Below are 26,365 nucleotides of genomic sequence, written 5' to 3'. Positions count from 1 at the left end.
TACTTGACCTCAGTGCCAGCAGAAATGGGCTTTCTGGAAGCTGGTCTGTAGTCCAACTGAGATTTTTCTCATAGGATTTAAAAAGTACAGAGCTGTTTACATTTGTTTTCTCTGCACTACATTGTTGTTTTTGCATGAAATTTCCTTAACTTCAGGTTTCTCCTTTAACATGAAACAAAAAGAAGGACATTGGTATTGCTGTGATTTATATTAGAAATTCAGAGATTACTCCCAAAATAGGAGTCATGAAGAAAATGGTTGTGTTGATGGGAATGAGACCAAAACCACACATATGGATAAACTTCAGCTGGCTCCCAGTGGTCTCTGAGGAAAAGAAGAGTTTCTCTCTCTACTGTCCTTGGCGGGAGGAAAACCCGTCCCCTGGGTTCTTTTATTCACTAAGTACTGATGGAGTGAATGAGGTATTCCCAGTAACTAGAATGGGGGTGGGGTCAGAGGGTGAGGGAAATGGGCAGGAGATGGGATTTTACTGCCAGAAATTGGTAAGTAATTCCTGACGCAGTGATAGAAGATGGAGCCCAATAGAAAGACCAGCCAGCTACAATTTGCACTGTAGCTCTGGGAAAAGGTGGGGGTGGGGCGGGGCGGGGAGCCTCCTTCATTGAGTAGAAAAGCTGCCAAATGTCCTGGTGTTCATGAGGTAACTGTGTCCTTAGGAGTTCCTTCTCTTGAGTCTTAACAGTGCACTGCAATGTTTGATCTTGTTTTTCAGAAATTGCTCAGGTCATTGCCTCATACACTGCTACAGGTCCTGAACAACTCACTCTGGCGCCTGGTCAGTTGATTTTGATCCGAAAAAAGAACCCAGGTGGATGGTGGGAAGGAGAGCTGCAAGTTAGTGTCTTTTCTATTTATTTTAAATTCTTGATCCAAGTGTGTATGCAAAATTTCAAAGGCACAGTATCTCCCTGTAAAATGCAAAGAAGCCTCCACTGCCTGCACTGTGCATTTGGACAATGAGATTTCTGAATCTGTTTGGTTTCTAAGCTTCAGACAGCCACCAACAGAATTCATCTGATAAAATCCATCCAATTGCTAGTTGAGTTTGTGAGTGTAGAGATAGCGAGAATTCATGGGACAATGATGGCTACATATGGGAGACTGATAATGTCCTAATAGATCATGGTGTGCAGAAGAGAGCCTTCCTTTATCAGTAAGGGTAGTTGGTATGCTCCAGGAGCAGACTTCTTTTGATGCTCATCTGTTCCTCATTCTGATTTTCGTTCCCATGTATATGTCTCTGTGGACCTGTGTGTTATGCTTATCAAAATGTTGGACATAATATTGATCCAGACACTGTCTGAAAAGGGCACAGTATCAGTTACCTACAATTCTCGCCAGAGGCATATTAACTAAGTCTAATCATGAGGAAACATTACATTCAAAATGAGGAATGTTCATTTAAAAAGGAGGGTAGCTGCGTCTGTAGTCTTTGATAATGTCAGTGACAAAACCTGCAGAAAGGAGATAAATGAGATGTGCCCATAGACAACAATATCTGATTCTAGACAGCCCCTCCTTGAAAGAAAAATACATCAGGATAATTGACAAAATTGGGATAGAGACCCCAAACTGGACAAAAATATTACACCTATGTTAAATTTACTAGACTTGATAAGTATTCTGTGGTTCTAAAGAGAATATTTCTATTTTTAGTAAATACCTATTGAAGAGCCATAATATAAACAACTTAGAATCAAATGATTGTGGAAAGGAAATTACAAAGTGGGAAGAAGTGGGGGCGGGAGCAGATGGGATAAAATGTTATTAAGTGAATCCAGGTGAAGAGTGTTAGGAGTGCCTCACACATCTTTCTTCCTGTTAATTTTCCATAAACTAAAAAGTATTTCTAAGTCAAGAGCTCCTTTCTAAAAGTTGCTTTACGTTATTTTCCAGATAGGGTCTCATGCTTTTGTCTGGGGTGGCCTGGACTACCATCCTTCTCTTAGGCTGGGGTCACAAGACACTTGCCAACCTGCCCTATTTGAGACGGGGTCACTGTGACTTTTTGCCAGGCTTGTGTTGAGCCATAACCCTCCTTAAAATGGGATTACAGTCATGAGCCATCCCCCTCAGCCCCAGGGATAAGCTGTTAAAACATTTGCCACCACTCCACTGTTGAATGGGGCTGGGGAGTGGCCACGCAGACCACAGACCAGTCCCTGTGCAGCTGCACAGCCAGTGCTCACCAGCCTTTGAGTCCACATGTCCCTCACCTGATCACAAAACTGAAGCAATCTGTATTGCCCTTTCTCCTCAGCCTGCAGGGGTGGTGAGCGGGCGGAGGGGGGAGGGGGAAGACACTGGCCCTGATTCTCTTTGTAGCCTTTCCTCTCACCCACTGTAGCCACTTCTCTACCACTGCCTCATATGACAGTTGATTTGAAAGTACACCCCAGGACTTGCAGGCCTCACTGCCACAGCTGGCAGCTTCCCTCCTCTTGCCACAGACTCCTGCCTCTTGGATTCCTGGAGGAAGCTCGTTGGGAACCTCCTAACAGGAAGCACCTTCTCCATTCCCCTGAATTTGGGCACTGGTCTCAGGCCTGCCCCACTCCTGGCATTTCACAGCTGATCCATATCTTATTACTTAGCTCTCCCATGTGTGTTTCTTATTTCTACACTGAGGTGATCAGCTCTTTGAAGGCATGTTGCTCAAAAGAGTTTGAATGGCTCTTGGACTCCACTGTAAGATAGCTGGATTAGGGCTGGGAAGGTGGCTCAGTGGTAGAGCGCTTGCCTTGCATGCCTGAGGCCCTGGGTTTGATTCCTCAGCACCACATAAGCAAAAAGAAAAAAGCCGGAAGTGGTGCTGTGGCTCAAGTGGTAGAGTGCTAGCCTTGAGCTGAAGAGCTGAAGGACAGCCCCCAGGCCCAGAGTTCAGGCCCCACGACCGGGCCCAAAAAAAAAAAAAAAAAATCCAATGGAGAAAATAATTGTAACTTTCTGATTTAATCCAAAGGTTACTTTCTATCTAATATGAAATAAAGAAACTAAATCTCCATTTAAAAAAAAAAAAGATAGCTGGATTACCATGCCTGGGATAGCTCCTGGCACTGTACTCAGATTGCTTTCCAGTGTGGATACATAAGTGAGGAAATTCACAAGTGCTTTGGATCTGCCCTTGAAAAACTAGAAGTGGGACAGAGGAGTCACTGTGAACCTCAAGGCCGTTCACTAGATAGATATATACATGGGAGCATGTAAACATAAATGCTGTAGTCCTTGAGCCAAGAGCAGAAAGCCTTATCAGACCACAGGATTGATGAGGGCACTTGAGCTGTTCTTAGAATGTAACCAGAGATATATCTGATTGACAAGTTGACAGGTAGAATGTCAGAAGGTGTCAGCAGTTTTCTTTTAGTTTTTTATTTCCCTGGTTTTGGAATAGGTGTTATATTCAGGGTACGTTTAAAAATAAGAAAAAGGAATATAGATGTTCCACTTCCCTGTCCCCAAGGGCAACAGTTTTCATTGCAGTCTTGTTTCTAGAGATTCTGTTTCTGGGTGTGTTTGCACACGTGTGTGTGGACATGCACATGCACATGTTGTTTTGAGTTCTTTCCCTGATGGTGTGCAAAAGGGCAGTCATGGCCGTTCTCATGATCATAGCCAGAGTTTTTGTGGAATTGTGTCATAACTGCAAGTCTTGGCTCACCAACGTTATCTTAAACTCCTCCCTGCTAACTCTTTCCAGTAATTCCCAGCACGTAAACAATCAGTAAAGAAGGGACCAGCGGTGGAAAATGTGTTGTAACCACGTGGGCCTGATGACTTTTGATAAACAGCATCACATTAAGCCTCCCCGTGTTCTCTGGTTACTGCATGTGTGTCATCTTGCATCTAGGGGAGTGTAGCATGTTCCTAACTCGTCGGTAGCCTTGGACGGCCACATAGGTTTTCCAAGCTCATCATCTTCACCTTGAAATGGCGAAGAATAATAGCACTGTCTTTCTGGAACTTTGTGTACATATAAGGCACTTAGCATGGGACCTGGATCATAAAAGGCACTCACTGTTGCTGGCCAGTATTATTATCAATCCTAAAACTCATATATGATGTTGGCATTAACCATAATCTCTACTTTTTCCAAAATTAGCAGCTGTGTGCCAACTAGTTCTCTACCTTAGACATACTACAGAATATCCTGAATTTGTGACCAGTGACACTTGGAAAACATTCCAACTTGCTGACCAGTGGCTGCTGTGCTTTGAATTGTAGTCATTGTAGAATTGTTTTATCTTGGTGACGTGAGGCCCCACCCACAGATGCTATGCCTAACACCATGTGTGTTTCAGATTCATAAAAGCTGCTCAATGCAAATTGAATAATCAAAGCTGAACCAGTAACATTTTTATTTGATTTTTTTTTTAATTAGGCACGTGGGAAAAAACGCCAGATAGGTTGGTTCCCAGCAAATTACGTCAAACTTCTAAGCCCTGGGACAAGCAAAATCACTCCAACAGAGCTACCTAAGTCAGCGGCACTGCCAACAGGTAAGAGTTTTGCAGCTTTTGTTGGAGAATGGTGTGACATGGCCCTTTTTCACTTGGTTTTCTCACAAAGCATCTAAGATTGTTTTCCTCACATGTGCTTTTCAGCCCTTTTTATGCTTGCTGGAACAACACCCAGCTAATGTGATATGGAATATGTTTTTCAAGAGGACCAAATAACTAAGTGGCTTTACTGTGCAGGGGACAACAGAGCCTTTGTTGACACTCTCCTGCCGAAGCAGTCCTGAATACTGTGGCATTAAAGCCAGATTTTTCCCTTGGTTTTCTTCCAGCCATTTTAAAATGGGATTGGGGCTAGCGGGTGAGGCAGCAGAAAGAGGCTCCTAAAAATAAATGGCTGGGGGTCTGGTTAGGGTCAGGAGATTTAGCTGGAGGCCACAGGCTCTGCTGGCCATAATGTGGTGCTCACCAAAGACTGAAATAACCCCCCATGGCATTTACTGGGACAGAGGGCCTCACTGAGGGGGCCAGGATGTTGTGCACACTTTCCTAGAGGGCTGCAAAAGGGCAGAGCACTGCAGTTGACCCCGATGGCTATTTTCTGATCTAAGGGACTGAATTAGATGCTTCAGTGATTATGAGGGAGGGGAACAGATTCCTGCGTGAGTTCTGTATGGCACCTCAGTACTTGGGTGACATTTTGTGGAAAGCAAGTAATTTTTGTTCCGTTACCTTCCAATTGAATGTCGGTGCTATACGTCCCTAATGAAATAAAAGCTTGGTGGCCTTTGGAAGCAGTTAAAGGATTGAGAAACTTTGTGACTGATCCCTGACCCCAGCTGGTCCTCCTTGCCTGAGCTAAAACTTCATGTAGTCTAGAGGGGATTGTGGCAGCTGGTTCTACTGTCTACTGGGGAGACTTGATGGTGTCTTCCCCCCACCCCCAGTCTCCACACACTCACTGCTGGTGTGACCCTTTATCAAGTCAGTTGGAGCCCACTTGTTGGAGTGACTCACTTATCTGGAGAGTTTGAAAACCCTGAACCTGTTATGTAGTTGGGTTAAGAAATTAAGATAAACAAGATTCAGCAGAATACATTTTTAATTTTTTTTTAACTTTCCACCAAGATCTGGAAATTTGGGGAGGTCAGGATAATCACCTTCCACATTTAAAAAGAGATGGGAGAAGGGCGCGGCTAGGTTCAGTGATGGAACGCTTGCCTTACATGTGAGGCCCCAGGTCCAACCCCCAATGCCATAGGAAAGAAAAGAGAAGAGAGGAAAGAAAGAAAGAAAGGAGTCCGTGGTGTGTAACAGAAACTGGGTGGTGTCGGCCGGTCCCAGGAGCAGAAGCAAAGATTTGATTATTGTGGTGAATTTTTTGCTAACAAGTAATGTGAAAAGAGGAAGATGTAATAAAAAACCAAAGACACAGTGTAAAAATTGTGCTGTTGTCTTCATTTTCAATCCTTCATCTTCCTCTATTGCCCTCTCTACGAATGGCCCCTCTGGGTGCTTCCTCTTCACTGCAGTCCATGAAAATATCTGTGGCTACCAGGGGCCTGTGGCCATGTCCTGCTGGAGGTGTGCAGCTGCTTATCCTGCCCTGTCTCCTGCAGTGTGCCAGGTGATCGGGATGTACGATTACACTGCACAGAACGATGACGAACTGGCCTTCAGCAAGGGCCAGATCATCAACGTCCTCAACAAGGAGGACCCTGACTGGTGGAAAGGAGAAGTCAACGGACAAGTGGGGCTCTTCCCGTCCAATTATGTGAAGCTGACCACAGACACGGACCCAAGCCAGCAATGTAAGTGCCCTAGCGGCTCTGTTCCTCTCCTCTCTGGTGTCTTCCGGTAAAACATGCAGCATTACTCTGATTCTGCTGAGCTTTGTTTGCAGAACTTAAAGCTAGACCACTGCTGCATTCACAACAGTCTCTTTGAAGACCTTCTGTAATGCAAGACTTTTTATCTTGTGGGGTTTTTGGTTTTGTTTTAAATTTTCATTCCTTCTGTAGCATGTTCCCACCCTTCCCTCCCCCTTTTTCCTCTTTTTTTTTTTTTTAAATCATTTTGGCACCACGCTGTTTTACATGCCTGACTCATTTTCCTAGCTTGAATTTTGCTCATTGTTTTGTTTTGCTTATGTGTTGTTTTCCTCCTTTTTCTAGGAATCATATGTTGTCCATCCCCCCCCCAGGCTTGAAAGTCCTCAAAGAGACCCACTATCCCATATCACTGCCCAGAGGGATGATGGGAGATGCAGCCTTGATCATGTGACTTCCAGCATGATCACCTACTGCCTTCTGAGTAGAAGAACTCACTGCAGAGCAGTTTACCTCATTTTACCTTAGTTGCATGTGATCGCAATGTTTGAGTTATACTTGCAGAGATAGAAGCAAAAATTACAAAAATACACAGGGTAGCGGGTCCTTTTGTGGCTTTCCTAGTTACTCAAATTGACTTCCCCCACCTTGGCACAGGTGCTTTCAATAGTTTTAAGATTATTTTTAAATACATATTTTAGTCTTTTAATAAAAATGAAATAAACCAATTCTTTGCTATTTTGGTTTTGCAAAAAGACCCACTATCAAGGAATGCTGCATGTGCTATTAAAAATTGTTCCAAATGTCCATAAATCTGAGACTTGATGTATTTTTTTTTTCATTTTGTCCAGTGTTACCAACTAAACTGTGTAGTTTGGGGTTTCCCCCCTACTATAGAAGTACAGTCAAGTATATCTGTTTTGAAGATGTGTAGAATGAGCCCAATTAAAGCGAAGGTGTTATGTGCTTGTTTGTGTGTATCAGATGTACCGTGTTGAGCATGTAATACATCCTGTACATAAGAAATGAGTTCCTTCCATGACAAATGCTATCCCTTTGTACGATGCTCTAATCATATTGCATTAATTTTATTTTGCACAGTGACCTTGTAGCCACATGAGAAAGCACCCGTGTTTTTGTTTGGTCTCAGATTTATCTGGTTGAGGTAGTATTTTGTTTGGGGTTTTTAATTTGACGTGTCTTCATCCCACAAATCAATAGACACCACCACCAAGGTGGTTACGATTGACGCTCTAGTCTTTTCGTCTCTGATCTGAAGTTTTATTCCAGTTACTTTTCATGGAATGATCTATTTTGAACAAGTAATTTTCTTGACAAGAAAGAATGTACAGAAGTCTCCCTGCAATTAATTTCCAATGTTTACATTTTTTTAAACTGGACTGTGGACTTTCTACAGATTAATATGAAATGGAGCTCATGGTCCGTTGATGTGTTAGATGTGCTGTAGCCGAAGCCATGTGTGTCCCTTAACACTAGTTGGAAGCTCTCAATAAAAATGCCCATGCTGACAGCACAGAACATGGGGAGGGGGGAGAGGGGAAGCCTCAAGCACAATCCAGCTGTCCAACTACTAATGATGTGACATGCCGTCCCTCCTGTGTGCCAGTCTCCCTTGGGAGGCGCCGGGCTCGCTGTTGTGTAGAGGTTCTTCTCATGGTGCAGAGGGTAAGGCCCTCCTCCTCCTCGTCCACTCGCGCTTCAGTATTTTCATGGATATGAATGTAAAATATATAAATATATAAACCTGCGGCTTTAACAACTGTAATACACCCTTTTGGAATAGTTACATGTATAGATAATTAAATTCTTCATATAAAAGTTAGATGGAAATGTCTCTGTGTTCTTGATGTTGGAAACTGGCTGTGGTGAGGGCACCACACACATGGATGTCAGCTCGCGTGTCGATTATGTGTGCGGCCAAGATGGAGCCCTCACGAGTTCTTTGAACGGCCCTCCCTCTTCCTCCTCCCCCCTAGCAAGTTCTGACCAATGGCTCTCAGCAATACTGGCTTCCCAGCATAGAGTGCTACTATCCAGGTTAGCTGTCAGCTAACTGTCAGCTGCGCCACCTGGCTCTCAGTTTATGCGGTTGACGCATGGTATCATAATAAGGGACTGGTGAACACCTAAAATCTATGTGAGTAAAGAAACATGCACTTTCCTATGTTTTTGCTTGGGATCTGCTTCTGCCTGGAGTCCTCTGGTGCTGGTTGCCTCTGGGGAAACAAGACAGCACACACACTGATGCCCCTGTCGCCTGTAGTGGTCACCTGCTTGATTCCTCCTCAAGAGCTTCACCTGCCCTTCAGTTGAAAAGAGATTCCAATTTTATTCGCCATCATCAAGCAAATATTTGAGGGGGACATCTATGTGCTGGGTGCCCCACTGGATTCTGGGAGGAGTGTAGCTCTCAGAGAAGACAGGGTTCCAGTCCTCATGGAATTCATATTCTGATGGAAGGAGTAGGCAAAAAGGTACATGTGTCTGTCTACACAGAGACAGACAGACAGAAATAGATAAGAGAGAGGAGAGAGTTTGAAGAAAAGGAGTGAAAGACATAGAATCACCCATACAAACATTTATGGTATGTGTGAGATATGTTCTGTGCCAGACAGTAGGGGTTAGACGAAGGGAGTGGACTGAGATCCCTTCAAGGGGAGGCTGTATTGCAGCTGAGCCCTGAAGGTAAAAGGGGGAGCCAGATGGTATGGGAAGACAAGTAGACCTGGGCAGGCCAAGAGCAGGACAGAGGTGAATTGTGCCCGCTGCTCCATCTCCTTGTGTAGCAGGCATCAGATCTGTAAACCTCATCTATTCTCCCAGGAACCCCCTTCACAGTTGATTCAGTTAGCCCGGGCTGCAGGGTATCTGTGTGATACCCACAGTTCTCTGCCAGAGGTGCTCCAGATCTAACAGAAGCTGGGGCTACAGCTCAGCACCCTGCAAGGGTGAGGACAGGGCCCACAACGAAAGATCTGCACCCAGGTGTCACCCATGCCCTGGGTGAGAAGCCCTCGGCTCACCCTGCTGCCCACTGAGCTTCATGTTCACATGGTTGCTTGCGGCAAAATGGACACCCCTTTCATGGCTGCTAGTTTGCTCTGGTAACTACTGTTAAGTACATTTAATCATTGATTAAGCTCATCTATTTGTAGCATCAAGAGTATCACATAAATCTTGGGTTTCTGTTTTAAATCTTCACTATTCTCTATATTCTCAGCACTTTGGCACTACATTGAAGTGGAACAAAAGGGAGAGAAGGTGTCTCCCACCTAATTTGGTGGAGGGATATGAAGTATGTCTTTGGCCTCAGTTTAAAGGAATTAGGTTTTGTTTTTTTAAGCTATTTGATGAAAATAACTGGTTCTTAAATCTTAGGACCATATGGGTCTTTGTGAATATATTTGCAACTGAACTTAGCAGTTTTGTTCCAGTGATGTGTAGGAAAGACCCAAAGGAGATTGCATTCACTTGTGATACCCTCTTGTGCTACACATCAGCCTTGGGAGGTAGGAAGCCCTAAGGGTTGGTTTCCCCAAGAGGCCTCAGTTATATAGTCTCTGTATAGAGGAATCTGAAAGAAATGGAGCTAGAGCAAGAACTCATACAAAATAGCACAGCATTGCATATTTGAAGGAAACTGGAGTGGCCCTGTTTCTGGAAGAAACCCAGGCAGGTCTAGGCTCCCGTGGCAAATGGCTTTTGGATCATCTATCAGACTTGGTGATTGGATAGCCTTGACTATCAGGAGTCATGAATAATACCTTCTGATAGGTTCAGCCATAGGAAGTCACCAGCATTGCTGCTTTCTTGCCTATAAAAAGCAGTGATTTCCCATGGCTCAACCCAGTACAATATACCTGTGCCTGGCACATGGTAGATCAGGTACTCAAGAATGCCTTTTGTTGGAATGGACCAAACCAACGACTGTGGGAAACACCACATTACCGTGCAGAAAGAGCCACAGTGGCCCCCATTTGCTCTTCCTGCTGCATCTCCAAAGCAGCAGTCTTGGGAGGGGCCCTTCCTGCAGAAACCTATTTCTTTTTTTTATTATTTTGTTCTTATTTTTCCCTTCCCTTCTTCACATCCATTCCCATGCTTTAATTAAATATCATTCCTATGAGACAGTAAATAGTATTTTATTTCTTTAGGCAAAATTAAGAATTCCTATCATTCTTTTTAGTTCCAAAAGCAACCCCCCAAAATGTTTAGAAACTACATTGAATGTCAGTATACATATATACATATATGTATATCTATACATATATGTACTAAAATTTAAAACATCTGATACCCTACGTATCTAGTTCCATTTAGTTGAATTTCGAGGGGCTTTTTTTCACCCTAGAGAACCCTATATAGGAAAAAACAGACTTCAGAATGTGTCCTGATACATAGTTAATGAATCAAAGATTCTTTTTCTTTTTTTTTTTGGGTCCGGTCGTGGGGCCTGAACTCTGGGCCTGGGCGCTGTCCCTCAGCTCTTCAGCCCAAAGCTAGCGCTCTACCACTTGAGCCACAGTGCCGGCTTTTTTCTTTTTGCTTATGTGGTGCTGAGGAATCGAACCCAGGGCCTCAGGCATGCAAGGCAAGCGCTCTACCACTGAGCCACTTTCCCAGCCCTCTTTTTCTTTTTTAATCAAGGATTCTTTAGCTTTAGGAAGATGCTGTTCTTTTTTACTGAAAGCTCCTCAGGCATTTAAAATAATATGGCAATTAAAATATTAATTTTTGTGAGTATTAGGCTCATGCATACTGTGTCAACTTGCTTTGTGTGGGTGTGTGTGTGTGAGAGAGAGAGAGAGAGAAAGGCCGTAGAAGGAGCCAGTCACTGTGGATAGGTAACCTGAGGTTGGAGCCTGCCTGGTTGGCACATTCTGGCAGAGGCTTACAGCTGCACTTCTACATCTGCCTGACACATGGTTTCCAAGTGATGTTGCAAAAATCTCAGAGGAAGTGTCCTGTCCTTTGAGTCAGCTGGACACTCCCTTCTCTTTGAACCCTGGCCCCGAAGTGGAGAATCGCATGTGACCCCATGCATCACTAAGGAAGTGCTTCACTCCTGAAGCCTCTGCCTCCCCCTGGTATGCCCCAAACTGTCCCTTCCAAGTCCTTGTCACTCCTGTACACTCAGCCAATTTTGTGTCCCAGTTCCCACCAGAAAAGTATGGGACATGTGATCATCTCGATGCAGATGATTTGATCACAGGGTGATTGTAGAGCAACTTGGAAGTTGACCATGCAGACTTGGAGGGCCTGGGGAGACACGGCGATGCATCTAAGCCGTCTTTCTGACTTCTGGACTGGTCCTCTCCCTGGACCACTTGAGAAAGGTAGTCCTGTCTGTCACAGCCCCCAGGCTCCCGCCATATGGACTCATCAGCTGCTACTTTCAATGATGGGAGTAAGCGCCTGTCCCTGCTTCCTGTATCACTGGGACGGTGCTCTTGGCGAGGATCACACACTGGTGCACATGCCCAACGCACAAGCTCCACGATAGCTTGCCTCCCTTCACACCAGGCTTCCAAAGACAGTGTTACCCAGATGCCCTAGCTCTGCATCAACTGTGGCTTCTAAATTTTCCCCCTGGCCTCAGCCAAGACGCCCAGGGTGCCAAATATAGCAACAACAACCAAGTTCACTCTAATACTGACTCCTTCCTTTGCAATTTCCAATCCTTTTCTTCTCCCACTGCCTATGGGAAGATGGTGACTCGGAGGCAAAGTCAAAATATCCGGGAACTTCAGTGGGGCTAAGGCAGTTTACAGTGGCAGTTCAAGAGCATGGGTTCGAGTCTCAGCTGAGTGATTTTGGGCTTGTTTGGTCACCAATTTGGACTTCAGTTTCCTCCAGCACATAGCTCTGTTGTGTTTGCAGAGGAAAAAAAAGCATGTGTGCCTGAGCAGTGAGCATCTCAGAATCCAATCAGGTGGCTTTCTGCTTGTTTTCTTAGACAGCTGGTGGGTTGAGTGTGTTTGAAGGTTTATCAGCAAACATGATTCTCAGATTGGGGTCAGGAGAGAGAGAATGATCGTGTGCATGGTGTCCCTGAGAGAACTCAGGAATCACCTTGCAAGTTCACCCTACTGCAGGAGGTCCACCTGCATGGAAGCCAGCAGCATTCTAGAACATCCTGCCCAAGCTCCTGAAACGTGTGGATCCCCGTGCATCACAGCAAGAGTCCTCCCCCCGGTAGATAGTTGGTGCCTGCAGACAAGCTGCCTGTTTCATATGGCTGCTGGCGGGACTGCCAACAGGGAGAAACGGGATGCGCAAGGCTCTTAAATGTCACGTCTGTGGACTGGGTTGGCAGGCCGATTCTGTACTCCACAATAAACCTGTCACACACGTGTTGAGTCACTGGAGTCCTTTATTTCTCATCACAGCCTTCTGGGGCTCTGGATTCTGTTGCCAGCAAAGAATGGAACAGTCGCTCCAGCCACTGGGATGCCTTTTTGCTTATCATACAGCTTGGACTGGAACCCGTGTTTCTTCCACAGCGCCATCTCCAGAGCAGCCGCCCCCAGCACACTTGGAAGACTCCCAGTGTCACTGTCCTCCCACCCTGGCTGCAGGCATCCCGAAATGCCTCTGCATCCTGGCCTTGGACATCCTGCTGTGTGTGCCAGGCCTCCAGCAGAGCCTAGCAGAGGAGGCAGAGCCAAGGAGGCCTCTGGTCTCTGGGGTGTTGTTGCCTTGGATTCCCTGAGAGAAAGCCGCATGTGGCTGAATCCTGCCAATCCTCCCCCACACTCTTGCCCTCCCTCTCCTCCTGCTGTCTCAAAGACTCCAGGAGGGAGATTTTCCTGCCTGCTTTCCCTTCTCTTGCTCCTTCCCATGAGCCCTGGCCACAGACTATGAAACCAGCCTGGTGACAACCAGCTGTGCTCGGCAGAGCATGTGCAGATGAGATGTCTTGGAGGAACGAGAGGGGACGCGAAACAGACAAATTTGTGAAATGATCCCAGCTCACAGTGGACAAAATAAGACAGAGTGTGACCAAGAGCCAGCACTGCAGTGGAAGGAGGGTCTAGAAAGGCTTCTCTGAAGTGACAACATGGAAGAGAGACCTGGCCACGGAGTCCTTGTTCAAAGATCAAGGAGAGGAACCTTCTCAGCCTACAGAATCACAAGTGCCAAGGCCTCAATGAGTTGGTACTGCCCTTCTTCGGGATGGCACAAGTCTTCTAACTGGCCTGTTTGCACCCATGCCTGCCTTCCCATCTTTTTGCCATGCCTACGTGAAATAGTTTTAAAACACAACGGATGCTGAAGATCATTCAGTTCTAGTCTACCTCGTATAAAAACCTAAATCTCCTTTGTGATCTGCAATACCCTACCCCTTCTTCTCTTGCCTTCCTTGTCTTCCTTTGGTGCTCTTTGGACTTAATTTTGAGCACAGCTCAACTGCCAGTGCTTTTTCTTTTCATGCTTGATAAGTGAAGGGCCAGGTAGGGCTAGATCTTGACCCAATATTTCTAGTTCTGTCAGTCGCCGTCAAAGTCACTATGAGGAAGCCTTCTTGGCACTTCTGTGGCTTAGTGGCTTTCATCCAGCCCTCCTGATCTGCTCCAGCCCACGAGTTCCTTCTGGGAGCATTTCTACCATGCAGAGAAGGGCATCCCTGGCCAGGGTTGCAGCCTATTCCTGCTCATCCTAAGGCTCATGAGCAGAGGAAGTGAGGGACATGTGGACAGCATAGATGTGGACCCTCCCCAACTTCACAGCCTCACCCCTGCTGCCCCCGGTTGCCATTCAATCAGGAGGTGGTACTTGGGTGTCTGGGTTCATGAGCCCCTCTGTCATGTGGCCCGCACCCTGCCTGTCCCCTCTCCTCCTTAGGAGTCTTTGGCAGGTTCAGGCCACTGAGGTATCCCAGCGGGAAATGTCCTTGCTCTGCCCCCCTCCCTGCATCCCTCCTGCTCTCTCTCCCCTCCCCATGTTGCCTCACCATGAGACTGAGCAATCTCCTGAGCTCCTTGTTACCAAGCACAATGAGTGGCTGGAGAGGCTGATACATAAATACATCACCTCACTTTCCCAGGAGACTGTACCAAACTCTGAGTCACTAATCCCCCATTAAGACATCCACAGAGGGGCTGGGATGGACCTCAGAGCCCCTGGGTTCTACCCCCGGAATCACGTTTCTTAAAAAGAGCATCCACAGCAACAGCAAGCACCAATCTGAAGCAGATGGCACCCCTCTATGTAGAGGGGGGGGGGAATGGGTCGCCTGTCACCAGCCGATTACAAATCACCTGGGCTGTGGGTGTCAGTTTTGTTCACTGTCTTCAATGTCTTTGCCTAGAACTCAACCCAGAGCCTGTGCTACAAAAATTTTGTTTGGGGGCAGGGGCACAATTTCATGCAAAGGCCCTGGAAAGAGGAAATGAGTTATGAATCATAAGAATTGTTCAACATTCTTGTCATCACCCTACAAGTTCCAGTTTGTACATGTACTTGGCTTTCTGTCCCCACTCCTTGAGAGGAAGCATCATAAAGACAGAGACAGGGTGGAGCTGTATAGTTACTGAAATTGGGCTGGAAATGTCTTGGATTTGGGGGTGCTTTTCTGTTCCAATGAGATCTGTGTGTCAAGTTTGTGGTGGTGGCTGGGGGGGGGGAACCCTGGGAACCATGGATGGGAAGTACACTAGGCCCTTTGCACTCTCTCTGGGGCCTTTCGCGGGCTAGAACTGTTGCTTTCAGAGAAGACCCACCACCTGCCTTACCTGCACTGGCTGCTGGCATCTCTGACAGCCTGACCTCTGAGGACAATTGTGTCCTCTCACCCAGACCTTCCAGGGGCTCTAAAAGAAAAGAGGGTATCGGCTTGGGGCTCACCCTGTGAAAAACTAGAGATTCCTCCTGGCTCTCTTTCCTGGGAGCTCTCAAAGTTTTCAATCTTGATAGAGGAAGTTGCCATACATCGCTGGACTTTGCTGCACTATCCATAAATGGGCATTGAGTGGAGTGACCGTTGAGGCTGTGGCTCTGGGAGGTGCAGGGGGTCAGGGGTAGCAGAGTAGGCCTACATGCAGCTATAGGGAACACAACTATAGGAGCCAAGCATCAGGATCTCTGGTATCCAGGATGTACATGGCCTGTGTGGTAGTGTCAGGCACTGAAGCCTTTGAACAGTTATTGGAGTGAGCTTCCATGGTCAGGATTTAGCAGAGCAGTGTGGTGTCTTCATGTCATATGCCTGGACAGTCTAGTTGCCAAATCATGTCCCTCACTCTTTGACTCGGTGCCTTGCGTTCCAGGCTCTCCTTTCTCTGATGAGTGCTCATTCCTTAGCCACATATTGGAGCAAATAAATGATGTATAGTTGAGCCTTACTTTGACCAGTCAGATTAAATTGATCTTGATTGGAAAGTTCCTTGGGTGGCTCCAGTGTACAATCAAACTCATACGCCACACCCCTGTCCATCCTGTACATGCCTGCCATCGTGATCCTCCAAAATACAGCCCAAACCTCCCTGTCCTGCAAACAGAGCCTTCTAAGCTGACTTCCCACTGGGTGTGGGTCTCCCAGAACTCAGGTATGGAGCCCCCATCCTGGGGACTTAATGGAACTGAATGTCTTATTAAAATGAAGATGGGCAGGGACACAAATCCAGTCTGACTGACATTCTTGTAAGAAGAAATTGATCACACAGAGAACCCTAGAAAGTTTCATGCACCAGGGAAAGTTGAAGACATGGAGAGATAGTACCTCAACAGGACAAGGAGAGAGATCTTGACTTTCAGCTAACACCTTGACTTCCAGCCTTTAGAACTGGTTGGAAGTAATTTCCTGTTGTTCAAGCTTCCCAGTCTCTGGCTCTTTGTTCTAGCTATCAGAGCACACTACTGCACCAAGAACCATAAGGATTCAGATCTTGGGCTCAGACTAGACTCTCTTTGCCATCTATTAGTGCCTCAGTTTTCTCATCTGCCCAGTAGAGAGTAGCAGTAGCTACCACAAAGATGACTGGCAAGGATTCAATGATTTTATATATGCACAATGGCTGAAACGATGGCTTTGGAATGGTATTCCATGTTCTCTCTTGTTATTTGCCAGCATACGAGCTTCTGCTTCCTTCTTCCTGGGCTCCAGGTGGTCCACCTTGACTCCCCTCTGCCCTGTCTGTCTTCTATTTGCATCCCTAACTACTGTCCAGCTGTCCAGACACTTGCCTAATAACATCTAAGTTCAATGCTATAACAGAATACCAGAGACTGAGTAAATGGTAAAGCAACGTACTTGGTCTCCAGCCTGAGAAGTGCCACCACTCCCCCCCCCCCCATAGGGACCTTCCTGCTTGCGTCATCTGGTGCAGAAGAACGAAGGAGCAAAAGGACACATGTTAGCAGAACTGAGGTTACAGCTATAGCAGCCACTCCTGAGATAACAGCATTGATCCATTTCCGAGGCCAAAGCCCATGTTCCCTATGCACCCTAAGGTCCTATTCGACAATACTGCATTGGGAACCAAGTTCCTAACACAAGAACCTTGAGGAGCACAATCAACCACAGCCAAGTCTATCTCAGATTTCTCCTGTGTAAAATACCCCTGGACCTTTCCAGTAAGAACTCCCTCCTCCCTCCAATGCCAGGAAAAACACACCTTAATCTGCTTCGTGTACCCGAAGGCTTTATTTATGGCAGCTGCTAAGGAGACCTAAGATCCTGCAGGATGGGGCACATCCAAAGCAAGATCTCAGAACGAAAGCAAAACATGGGTGGTGACTTTAAATGGAGCCAAGAATGAGCTTTAAAAAAAAAAAAAAAAGCAGCATACCATAAAGGGACATAACGCCCAGGCCAGGAATCCCAGCATCAGTTATAAAACCACACAAGAAACACCCTTTCATATTATGGCAAATTAGGAGATGATTTATCCCTGAGAGGAATTTAATTTTCACTACGCCTCAACATTCATTAAACTTTATAACAAGCCCTGTCGACGGACTGGCCTGGGGGGAGAAAGAAAGCTGATTTAGAATCTGAATTCTACTTTGAAACCTCTGGGTTGTGACTGAGTGAAGCAGAATGGACGTTCCTTGAGGTAGCTAGCTATAACAGGCGGGCAGACCAGCGCTGGAGACAGAATGGGATGTGCCAGCTCAGAGATGGTCTATGGGGCATCCTGTACCTTTCACCTTGGGTCAATGCCCACCAGATTCTCCTGACCCTTCCAAATCTGATCTTAAGGATTTGCAACTCTGAGGTGCCCAAGACTTGTATGGTGAAGCTCTTCCAAAGACATGTAAGTGTTAGTGAGGATCAAGGTCAGCTTGGGATGCCCAAATCTCCAGCAGACTTCAGGCTCCCATAGATAAGGACCGGCCACCTTGTCCCTCACCTTCCTCATCACTGAGTTCCAAGAGAAGATTCTGGCTCCAACTGGAATACATAATCTCATGGCTTGAACAGTACTTTGTGTTTTGGGACATCATCTGTGAGATGAAGCAGTGTACTATTTGGCTAAAAACCTTCTTTAGCCAGGTACAGTGGCTCACACCTAGCTAATTGGAGGTGGAAATTGAGAGGATCACTGTTCAAGACCAGCCTGGACAGAAGCTTCTTGAGTCTTTATTTCAATTAATAAAGTTGGGCATAGTGATGTGTACCTGTTATCACAGTTACATGGGAACCTTAAATAGGATCAAGGACCAAGCTACTGGCCTGGTTGAAAATAAGGCCCTATTCAAAAAATAACAGAAGCAAAAAGGCTTAGCGGCATGGCTCAACAGTAGAGCAGCTACCTGCTATGCTAAAGACCCTGAGTCCAGACTTCACTACCACCAAAACACTTGGGGGTGGGGGTGGGGGGGTTGATCATGGGGCTTGAACTCAGGGCCTGGGCACTATCCTTGAGCTCTTTAGCTCAAGGCTAGTGCTCTACCACTCTGAGCCACAACATCACTTCCAATTTTCTTGTAACTAGTTTGAGATAAAGAGTCTCAGGGACTTTCCTGCCTGGGCTTGCTTCAAACTGTTACCTTCAGAGAATGATATCTCAGCCTCCTGAGTAACTAGGATTACAGGCATGAACCACTAGTGCCTGGTCCCTATTTTTTTTCATGTCATATCACTTGGTCTTCATCTGTTTTTACTACATGATAGGCAAACCCCACAACCACTTTGCCAAAGATATTTAGGGGAGTACATTTTTTTAAATTTTTATTGTTATTATAAAGGTGACATACAGTGGGGTTATAGTTACATAAGTTAGGCAATGAGTACATTTCTTTTAGGGCAACGTTACCCCTTCCCTCATGCTCTCCCAGTTTTTCTCCCTCAATTAGTTTTTCCAGGAGAACCAATGCAGTACAGGAGGGCATAGGATCACCTACTAGGAGAGAGTAAGACCATTTCCCACATTCATGTTAACTCTAGAGGTGCCTGCAGTGTAGACAGGATCTCTAGGCATCCAGTGAGCATACATTCTGCTAACACTGTCCTGGGCCATTTAGCAAGTGGATCTGGGACAAATGTCACAGAGATATTGTATATATTTTCCTTTAAGATGAAAAACCATGCCCCAAACTTCTCTAAGGAGCATCATGGCTCTCTCTGTGTTTTGTCAGTGTGTTTAAGAAACTCATACAAAATCTAGGGACCTTATTAGGAGTTTTATGTGGGCTGTAACGTGGGAACGGTTAACTGCTTAGCATCATTTGCAATATTATTTCAGCTGTGAGAAGACTGTGTTCAGGAGACTTCCTTCCCCCTCCCCGAGAGTCATGGAAAATCATTTTCTGTGCTTTATCCTCTCACTTTTTACTGGGACAGAGTGCCAGCGACCATGTTTATCCTAGTCCCCAAAAGAGAGAGGGCCCACATCATCTTCCCACCCCTTAAGAAAACTTCTTTCTATTTGCCCTGCTTCCAATAGTGGTGGTTTTATTTTTAACTACCTTGTTTTTCTAAATATTAAGTTTTCAAAAGAAGGATATTTTTGAGTTCAATTTAAAAAAAAAAGGGACTTGAAAAAGTCTTTCATGGTTCTCTTGGTCTGGCATTTACCAGAAGGCTTTTTTAATCAGCATCCTGTGGGGGGCAGTTCTGTGACTGAAAAGACCATTTCAAGCCAATGTGGTTGCTGGGTAATGTGAAACTGAATCTCCCACAGAGCATCTGCCTTTTGTTATCTTCTGGGTCCTTCAGAGGCCACCAGAACCCCAGGCTCCTGTCTCCAGACAGGATGGCAAATGGACCTGCATGGAGTGGAATTCACTAGGGGCAAACAGCCCTAACCCCTCCAATCCCCTGATACCGCTCAGCTTCTCCAGCTCTGCCTTGGGTCTTTTAGGTGTTTGGGTGGGATGGCGAAAGCTGTCCAGAGCAGGAGGCTATGCAAGGGCCCATCCTGAGCTGGCCTCAGCACCTCGGGCTCCTGGACCTTATGGAGTTGCTCTGCCTCTGAGCATTTTCAGAACTTGCACCAGTCATCTCTCCTGACACGGCCTTGCTTCCCACCCCGCCATTGCTCTGATGTGTCCCTGTAGTCCCTGGTCCCTCCTTCTTGCTGTGTCATCACGGTCTGGTTCTCCGTTTCTAGGCGTGCTAGTATTGCTGGGGCGGGGGGGGGGGGGGATCTGTTGGCAGTTCTCTGTCCCATGGATTGTAGGCTGTTTGAGTTGCACTTCTGACTGAGCCTGCCTGATGCCAGTTAGTCATCTTGTTGTTAGGACAATATATCGCTGGGGTAGAGTAGGATGGGGGTGCAGTACACCCCTCAACCTGGTGGGAGGTCGGGGGAAGAAAGGGCTTGTTCCAACCTCAGCCTAGCAGGAGGGGGTCATGTTGCCTTCTTGAGCTTGGAGGAGGTGGAGATTACCACCTACCCTTGAGGAAGAACAGTGGCATCCTTCAGAAGGCCTGGGAGGGGCGGGGCCATCTTCAGCTGGGTAGGGGGTGGAATACTGAACCCCAGGGTTCTGATCTGGACTCTGGAGGGTCAGTCTCCTGCAGTGCTCAGCACAGTTAGTGACAAGACTCATGGTAGTAGGCTATCAGTAGATATTTGCTGAATAAGTGAGAAAATGAATGATTGAGGTCTGGAAATAGTCTTTAAGAAAAGACTTAAAATGTGTGTAAAGTGTACTTGAATATCATGCATGGGTACACAAGTATATTTTACCCATCAGATTTCTCCAGAAGAAATATGATCTGGAAGGATAGTCCAAAGACTGGTCCACCTAGTGTGTGCTGTGTTCCTGATCGTGTTGTTGAAAGTGTGGCAGCACAGTGTTTGTGGGTTGCGTCTGTATTCTAATGTCCCCATCGAAGCCAGTGTCCTGAGAACTGCAGAGGAGATGACTTCCATGAGAGCCACAGCAACTCAGGCTGGCCTACATTTGCTCTTGACCAAGAACCAGCCCGAGTCCTAGGGCCTTAGCCTCACTGTCAAAACAGTGGGGGTAAAAAACAGGACAGGAGCCAGGCACTGGTGCTCACACCTGTAATCCTAGCTACTCAAGAGGCTGAAATCTGAGGATCAGGGTTGAAAGCCAGCCTGGGGCAGGCTCCAATTAATTACAAGAAAAACCAGAAGTGGTGCTGTGACTCAATGTGGTAGAGTGCTAGCCTTCAGCAAAAAGAACTCAGGGACAGTGCTCAGATCCTGAGTTCAAGCACCATGAGCAATAAAAGAAAAAAAATAATAGGACAGAAACTGGGTATACTGTTCCCTACCAACTCAGGAGGGTTTCCCAAGAGAAGGCTGAGAAATCAGGGTGGCCTGTTGGCTTCCCACTGTGCTGAGCCTGCTCGACAGTTGTGCAGAAGGTGGCTGAAGTGAAGGAGTGAGCAATTCTGTCTCATTTCCTTCCTGAGAGTCACCACTAATGCTGATGTTGTCATTAAAAAAAAAAATCAACACCCCACACAGGAGGAAGTGGCTGTGGAGAGGGTGTGTGTTCAACTATCTCTGCAACTAGTGCAAAGGTCACACTCACCTTGTGGCCCCAAGGGAGTCTGGCCCAGCCATATACAGTGGCTCTGAGTGAGGTCAGGATTGAAGGCCTGGAGAGTATTAATAAAGTAGTGGCTCATTTCCTGGCACTCTCTTGCCTGTCCTGGCTAGGGCATCGACCAAGGGCAGTTGGCCAAGAGAGGGAACAAAACCAAAGATTAGACCAGTCCTGGCTGTAATCTCTGGAGCAGATGTCCATGATCGCATTTGCCCAGAGGGATCATGCTATTTGTGCAGTCTCTGAGCACAAGAATCCAGAAGATGGAGTCTCTGAGGACCCCTGGGTAGTCTGGGCCAGCCTTCCCCAATGTTAGTGTGCCCCCAAATTACCCAGATCACTGGGCTCCAAGAATTGGCTGGGACCTGGATTTGCTTCTCTATGTAACAAGATGGAAGGTGCCTGCCTTGATTGCCACTGGGGTAGATCGGCCTTGTGAGAAGAGCTGGGGTTTCACACAGTGTTCCACTGCGCCCCCCTGTGGAAGGAGAGAGGAGGAAATGCCGGAGGGAATGAGACTCCACACCCTCCCCTCTGGGAATACTTCCTGGTCTGTCTTACAAATTGGATTTCTGTGATTTAAACATCCTCTAATAAAAACAAGTGTGTGTCAGACACAGTAGCTTATGCTTCAAAAAACCTTTCATCCTAGCAATTCAGGAGGCTGAGACTTAGAGGGTCACAATTCTAAGCCATCCTGGGCAGAAGAGTCTATATGACTCTCTCACTAACCTAACCAACCAGTAAAATGCTAGGCTGGAGTCATGGCTCAAGTGGTAGAGCCTCTGCTATGAGCAAAGAAGCTGAGCCAGACCATGAAGCTCTGGCTTCACAGCTGGCACAAAAGGAAAGAAAAAACAAAGCAGGGTGTGTATCTGGGGAGGCAGGAACGGCTAGCCTAGAAGAGGTAGGCCCAGGCCTGAATTTGGGGTGTTCCTGAGAATCACGCTTCCTGTCAGGCCTTGGGTGGGGTATAGCCACACATGACCCTTGCACACAGCTGTCATATAGTCTTTTCCTGGGCAGTATTGCCTGCACAGAGGCCTTGTGCTCGCCTGTCTAGAGCCAGAGGCCTTCCTGAAGCCTGCTGCTCAGCTTCCATGGGACCAGGCGGCGGCCTTGTCCTGGAAAGTTTTCCCAGCTCTGACTGGATGTGTCTGGCTCTATCTGGTACCCAGGTCCATCGGGAGCCTCTGCCCAGCTACCTCACCCTCCAAAACCCAACTTCAGGACAAACATCCTGTGAGCGTGTAGCTGGTGGTGGTCTGGGGTAGAGCCTAGGCCCTCTAGGGCCAAAATCTCAAGACAGACTCTTGCCTTCACCACTGTTAAGCTGAAAATCTGAGGCGAGCCCATCTCTTTAAGCCTCACTTTCCCTATCTGTATAATGGAGACAATTCTAGTATAATAGTAGGAAAGGCAGTTGCCAATGTAAAGCTGTTAGTATGGTGCATAGCCTGGAAGTGGCAGCCCATTACTACCAAGTCTCTCAACATTACTTTCCATGTTTATTAAAAAAAAAGGTCAGTCATGGGCTTGATAACTCAGGGCTTGGGCGCTGCCCTGCACTCTTTTGCTTAAGGCTAGCACTCTACCACTTGGAGCCATGGAGCCACTTCCAGTTTCCAGTGGTTAATTGGAGATAAGACCTTTCTGCCGGGGTTGGCTTCAAACAGCCATCCTCAGATCTCAGCCTCTCGAGTAGCTAGGATGACAGGTGTGAGCTACCGGTGCCCCACTTCCATGTTAATTTTTGTGATGGTGGGATTGGTGCTGGGAGTGATACTAGCAGTTAAACTCAGGGCCTTGTGCTAGCTAAGCAGAGAACTCTATCACTCAAGCCAGCCCCCACCCTTTTTGCCTTTATTATTTTAAAACTATGATCTTCATCTATGCCCAGGCCAGTCTTGACCATGATCTGCCCATTTATGCTTCCCACGTAGGTAAGATGCCAGGCATCTGGCACTGAGTCCTCCTCTTGATTGAGATGAGGTCTTACATTTATGCCCAGGCTGGACTAGAAGTGTGATCCTCCAGACCCAAACCTCCCGAGTAGCAGTGTGAGCAACCAGGGCCTGGCTGTTTTCCTATTTTTGATGAAGCAGAGTGTGCCACCTGTATTCATATCTAGGGTCACCATGACAACCACAAAGTGGGTGTCTTAAAACAACTAGGATGTTATCTTCTCATAGTTCTTGGGCTAGAAGTCTAAAATCACAGTATAGCGTGGCTACGCTTTCTCTGATGGCTGTGGGCGGGGTCTGTTCTGCTTCTGGAATTGCTTGGAATCTGTGAGGTCCCTTGGATGCAACTCTCTGATCTCTGATCCCTGCCTCAGCTACATTACAGGGCTCCTGTCTGTGCCTGTGTCTTGATCCTCTTCTCTGGGCCACCTTCTGCATGAGACACCACCAGCACTTCATGCCATCAACATTTCCAAAGAAGGCCACATTCGTGGGCAGGAACCAGGGCTCCAACTTACCTCTGAGGGGAGACCCGAATCGTGCCCTTCCCCCTCCCCCCCCCCCACTGATATGCTGGAGTTAGGCTAGACAGCCCCGCAGCCAACAGAACATGGAGTGTCTTCATTGATGAAGCTGTGTGGGCTTCCCCAGCCTGGACTAAACGGTGCCCCAATGGTTGTATCTTCCAGGGTGCTCAGATTTACACCTTTTGGATATGTTGACCCCGACTGAAAGGAAGCGACAAGGGTATATCCACGAGCTCATTGTCACGGAGGAAAACTATGTGAACGACCTCCAGCTGGTCACAGAGGTAATGGCAGCTGTGGTGGTAAGGGCTGGAGGTTCAGGAGGAGGCCTGGGCCCCCATTCAGCCTGAGATGTATTGTGTGTATGGCGGGGGGCGGGGGAATGGGGGTGGGAGACATCTGGAAGGCCAATGACACAGGAGATCTTTCCCGAGTTGAGATGGTCAAGTTCTCATGCACAGAGAAGTAGAGCTCACTTTTGAAGATGTACCCAAAGCCAGAGGAGCTCGTACGGGCCAGCATGCATGCAGACGGGGAGTGAGAGACGCTCAGGTCTAGTCAGAGAAGTTGCAGCTCAGCCACCAACTAGTGAATGCCCCATGGTTGGCCCTTCGTGTTGGCATTTAAAAATGGTGGCCAGCTCGCTAACCTCTCCAGTGGTTCCCCAAATTCCATAATGCCCTTGATAGAGATCTGTCATTCCGCATGAACATGTTTCTTCCCCTGGCTCTGTGAGCCTCATCTGCTTTATCTCCCAGGTAGCCAGCCATTGGAGGGCCTTGGCCATTGTGTCTGGAAGGATAGGGCAACAGAGTTGGGCAGCCCTGCCTTAAAAAAAAAAAAGTGCATAGTAGGAAATGGGAGGGGGGGGAAGGTAAGGCAAACTGGACCTGAGAATCACTTACAATGTGACAAATCCTGTCACAGGTTGAGATCCATTCTTCCTCCTCCAAACACTAAGCCCTCTTGTCTGGCAGTCTAGAAGAGACACACGGGGTTGTCTATTGTGCTGGAGGAGTTTAGGATGGGTTTCTGGCCTAAAAGGCCACCACCAACACTCAACAGTGATACGACTCCCCCCAAAAAGTGCCAGTTCTCAAGGCACTGGATTGCTATTTAATATTTAGGCCGGGATGTCCACATTGCATCATGCCTGTGTAGGGTGGACGTGCCTTTGGGCAGTACACAAGATGCACAGTTGTGTGGGGCGGCCTTGGGATGCTAGGTTCCACGTCAGCTTCGAACTTCACAGGAATTAGGGTTCCCTGGGATCAGCTTCAACCTGGCCAAGTTTAGTTCAAAGATGGACAGTCCTCAGATAACCTCCAGAAGCATCCCTTGCCTCTCCCCCCCCCACCATGCTCAGCCACATGGGGCCCCACCTAAAACCTGTGACTGAGTCTACATCCACACCGAGCTTGGGGGATGGTCCTCTTAGCCATCACTGTGAGCCTTGGCTCTGTGGGCAGAAGACAGCACCCATAGCCTCAGTCCTGCTGATGCTGGATGTGAGGATGAAGGAGCCCTCCCTAGCCACCCACTTGCTCACACCCCCTGTTAGTCCATTGGCTCTGTTTCCTCCCTGTCTCAAGTTGAACTGGCCTTCTAGCTTCTCATAGGCAGAACTAAGCCCCATCATGCAAATGATGTTCCCCGGGCTCCTCCTCCCTCAGCTCCTCCCCCAGGCCCCACCCACCTCTGCAGGAAGGTGGCACCCCATCCACTCCAGCCCTCTCCGTTGCTCTAAACAGACCAGTGTGCGCATGCGCGCGCGTGCGTGTGTAAGGTTGGAGCTAACTTTGCTTTCTGAACTGCTTCATTTTCTGCACCTGTAGATCTTTCAGAAACCCCTGATGGAGTCTGAGCTGCTGACAGAAAAAGAGGTTGCTATGATTTTTGTTAACTGGAAGGAGCTGATTATGTGTAATATCAAACTACTGAAGTAAGCCTTTCTTCTCTAACCCCTGGCCTCGCTGCACCTCCGCGGCTTACACACTAGCACCTCTGTGTGGTCCGTCCTGTGTCCCCCACGCATGCTACCCCGTGTCTCCTTCTGCTTTCTAATTAACGCGTTTCTTTTTGCTCATTGCCACTCACACCGTGCCAGCACCCTTTCGTGCCCGCATGCTTACTGGAAATAAGTTCTAGATTTCTCATGGCAGGGAATATACATCACCAAGGCATCCAGGTTTCAGAGGATGGCCATGGTTCCAGAATTTCCAGAACTGGACCAATTCTGGCTCCTGCTCACTGCTAGCTCCATCCTTAGATTCTTCCTCCCGGTAGAAGTAGGTGGATCGCTGGAGGCCTCTTGGCTCCAGATGATGGAAAAGTGTGGAACTGTTCCTAGCATGCACCCGTTCCTCAGGGTCACCCCAATCAGCCAGCCTAGGGCCATGCTTTAGTTTGTAGATGCAGCTCCTGGGCCCAGGAGCCTAGGGAGTTTGTATCTCATCTCTCTAGTCTTCCTCTTTGAGCCTGAGCTTCCCTATTTGTAAAATGAGGGCGCTGGATTATATCATTGCCAGCCTCCCTTCCAATCTAAAACAAGCACACAATAACAGAAATCCCCCCCCAGG

The 26,365-nt window shown here is 47.2% G+C and overlaps 1 protein-coding gene across 1 annotated transcript in view; it reads left to right on the top strand.

Moving 5' to 3' along the window:
• The window catches only part of Itsn1 (intersectin 1 (SH3 domain protein)), a 195,520-nt gene that overhangs the window by 147,854 nt on the left and 21,301 nt on the right, over positions 1 to 26,365 (top strand). The window contains exons 27-31 of the mRNA XM_013027430.1: positions 734 to 855; positions 4,400 to 4,517; positions 6,095 to 6,286; positions 23,949 to 24,070; positions 25,622 to 25,728. Of these exons, the coding sequence (XP_012882884.1) occupies positions 734 to 855; positions 4,400 to 4,517; positions 6,095 to 6,286; positions 23,949 to 24,070; positions 25,622 to 25,728 (661 nt within the window). The remainder of the gene's footprint in view (positions 1 to 733; positions 856 to 4,399; positions 4,518 to 6,094; positions 6,287 to 23,948; positions 24,071 to 25,621; positions 25,729 to 26,365) is intronic.

This window comes from Dipodomys ordii, unplaced genomic scaffold (assembly GCF_000151885.1).
Source record: "Dipodomys ordii isolate 6190 unplaced genomic scaffold, Dord_2.0 Scaffold104, whole genome shotgun sequence".
Classification (NCBI taxonomy): Eukaryota; Metazoa; Chordata; class Mammalia; order Rodentia; family Heteromyidae; genus Dipodomys; species Dipodomys ordii.
The sequence above is the reverse complement of the archived record's forward strand: the minus strand, read 5'-3'. Positions and strand labels throughout refer to the sequence as shown.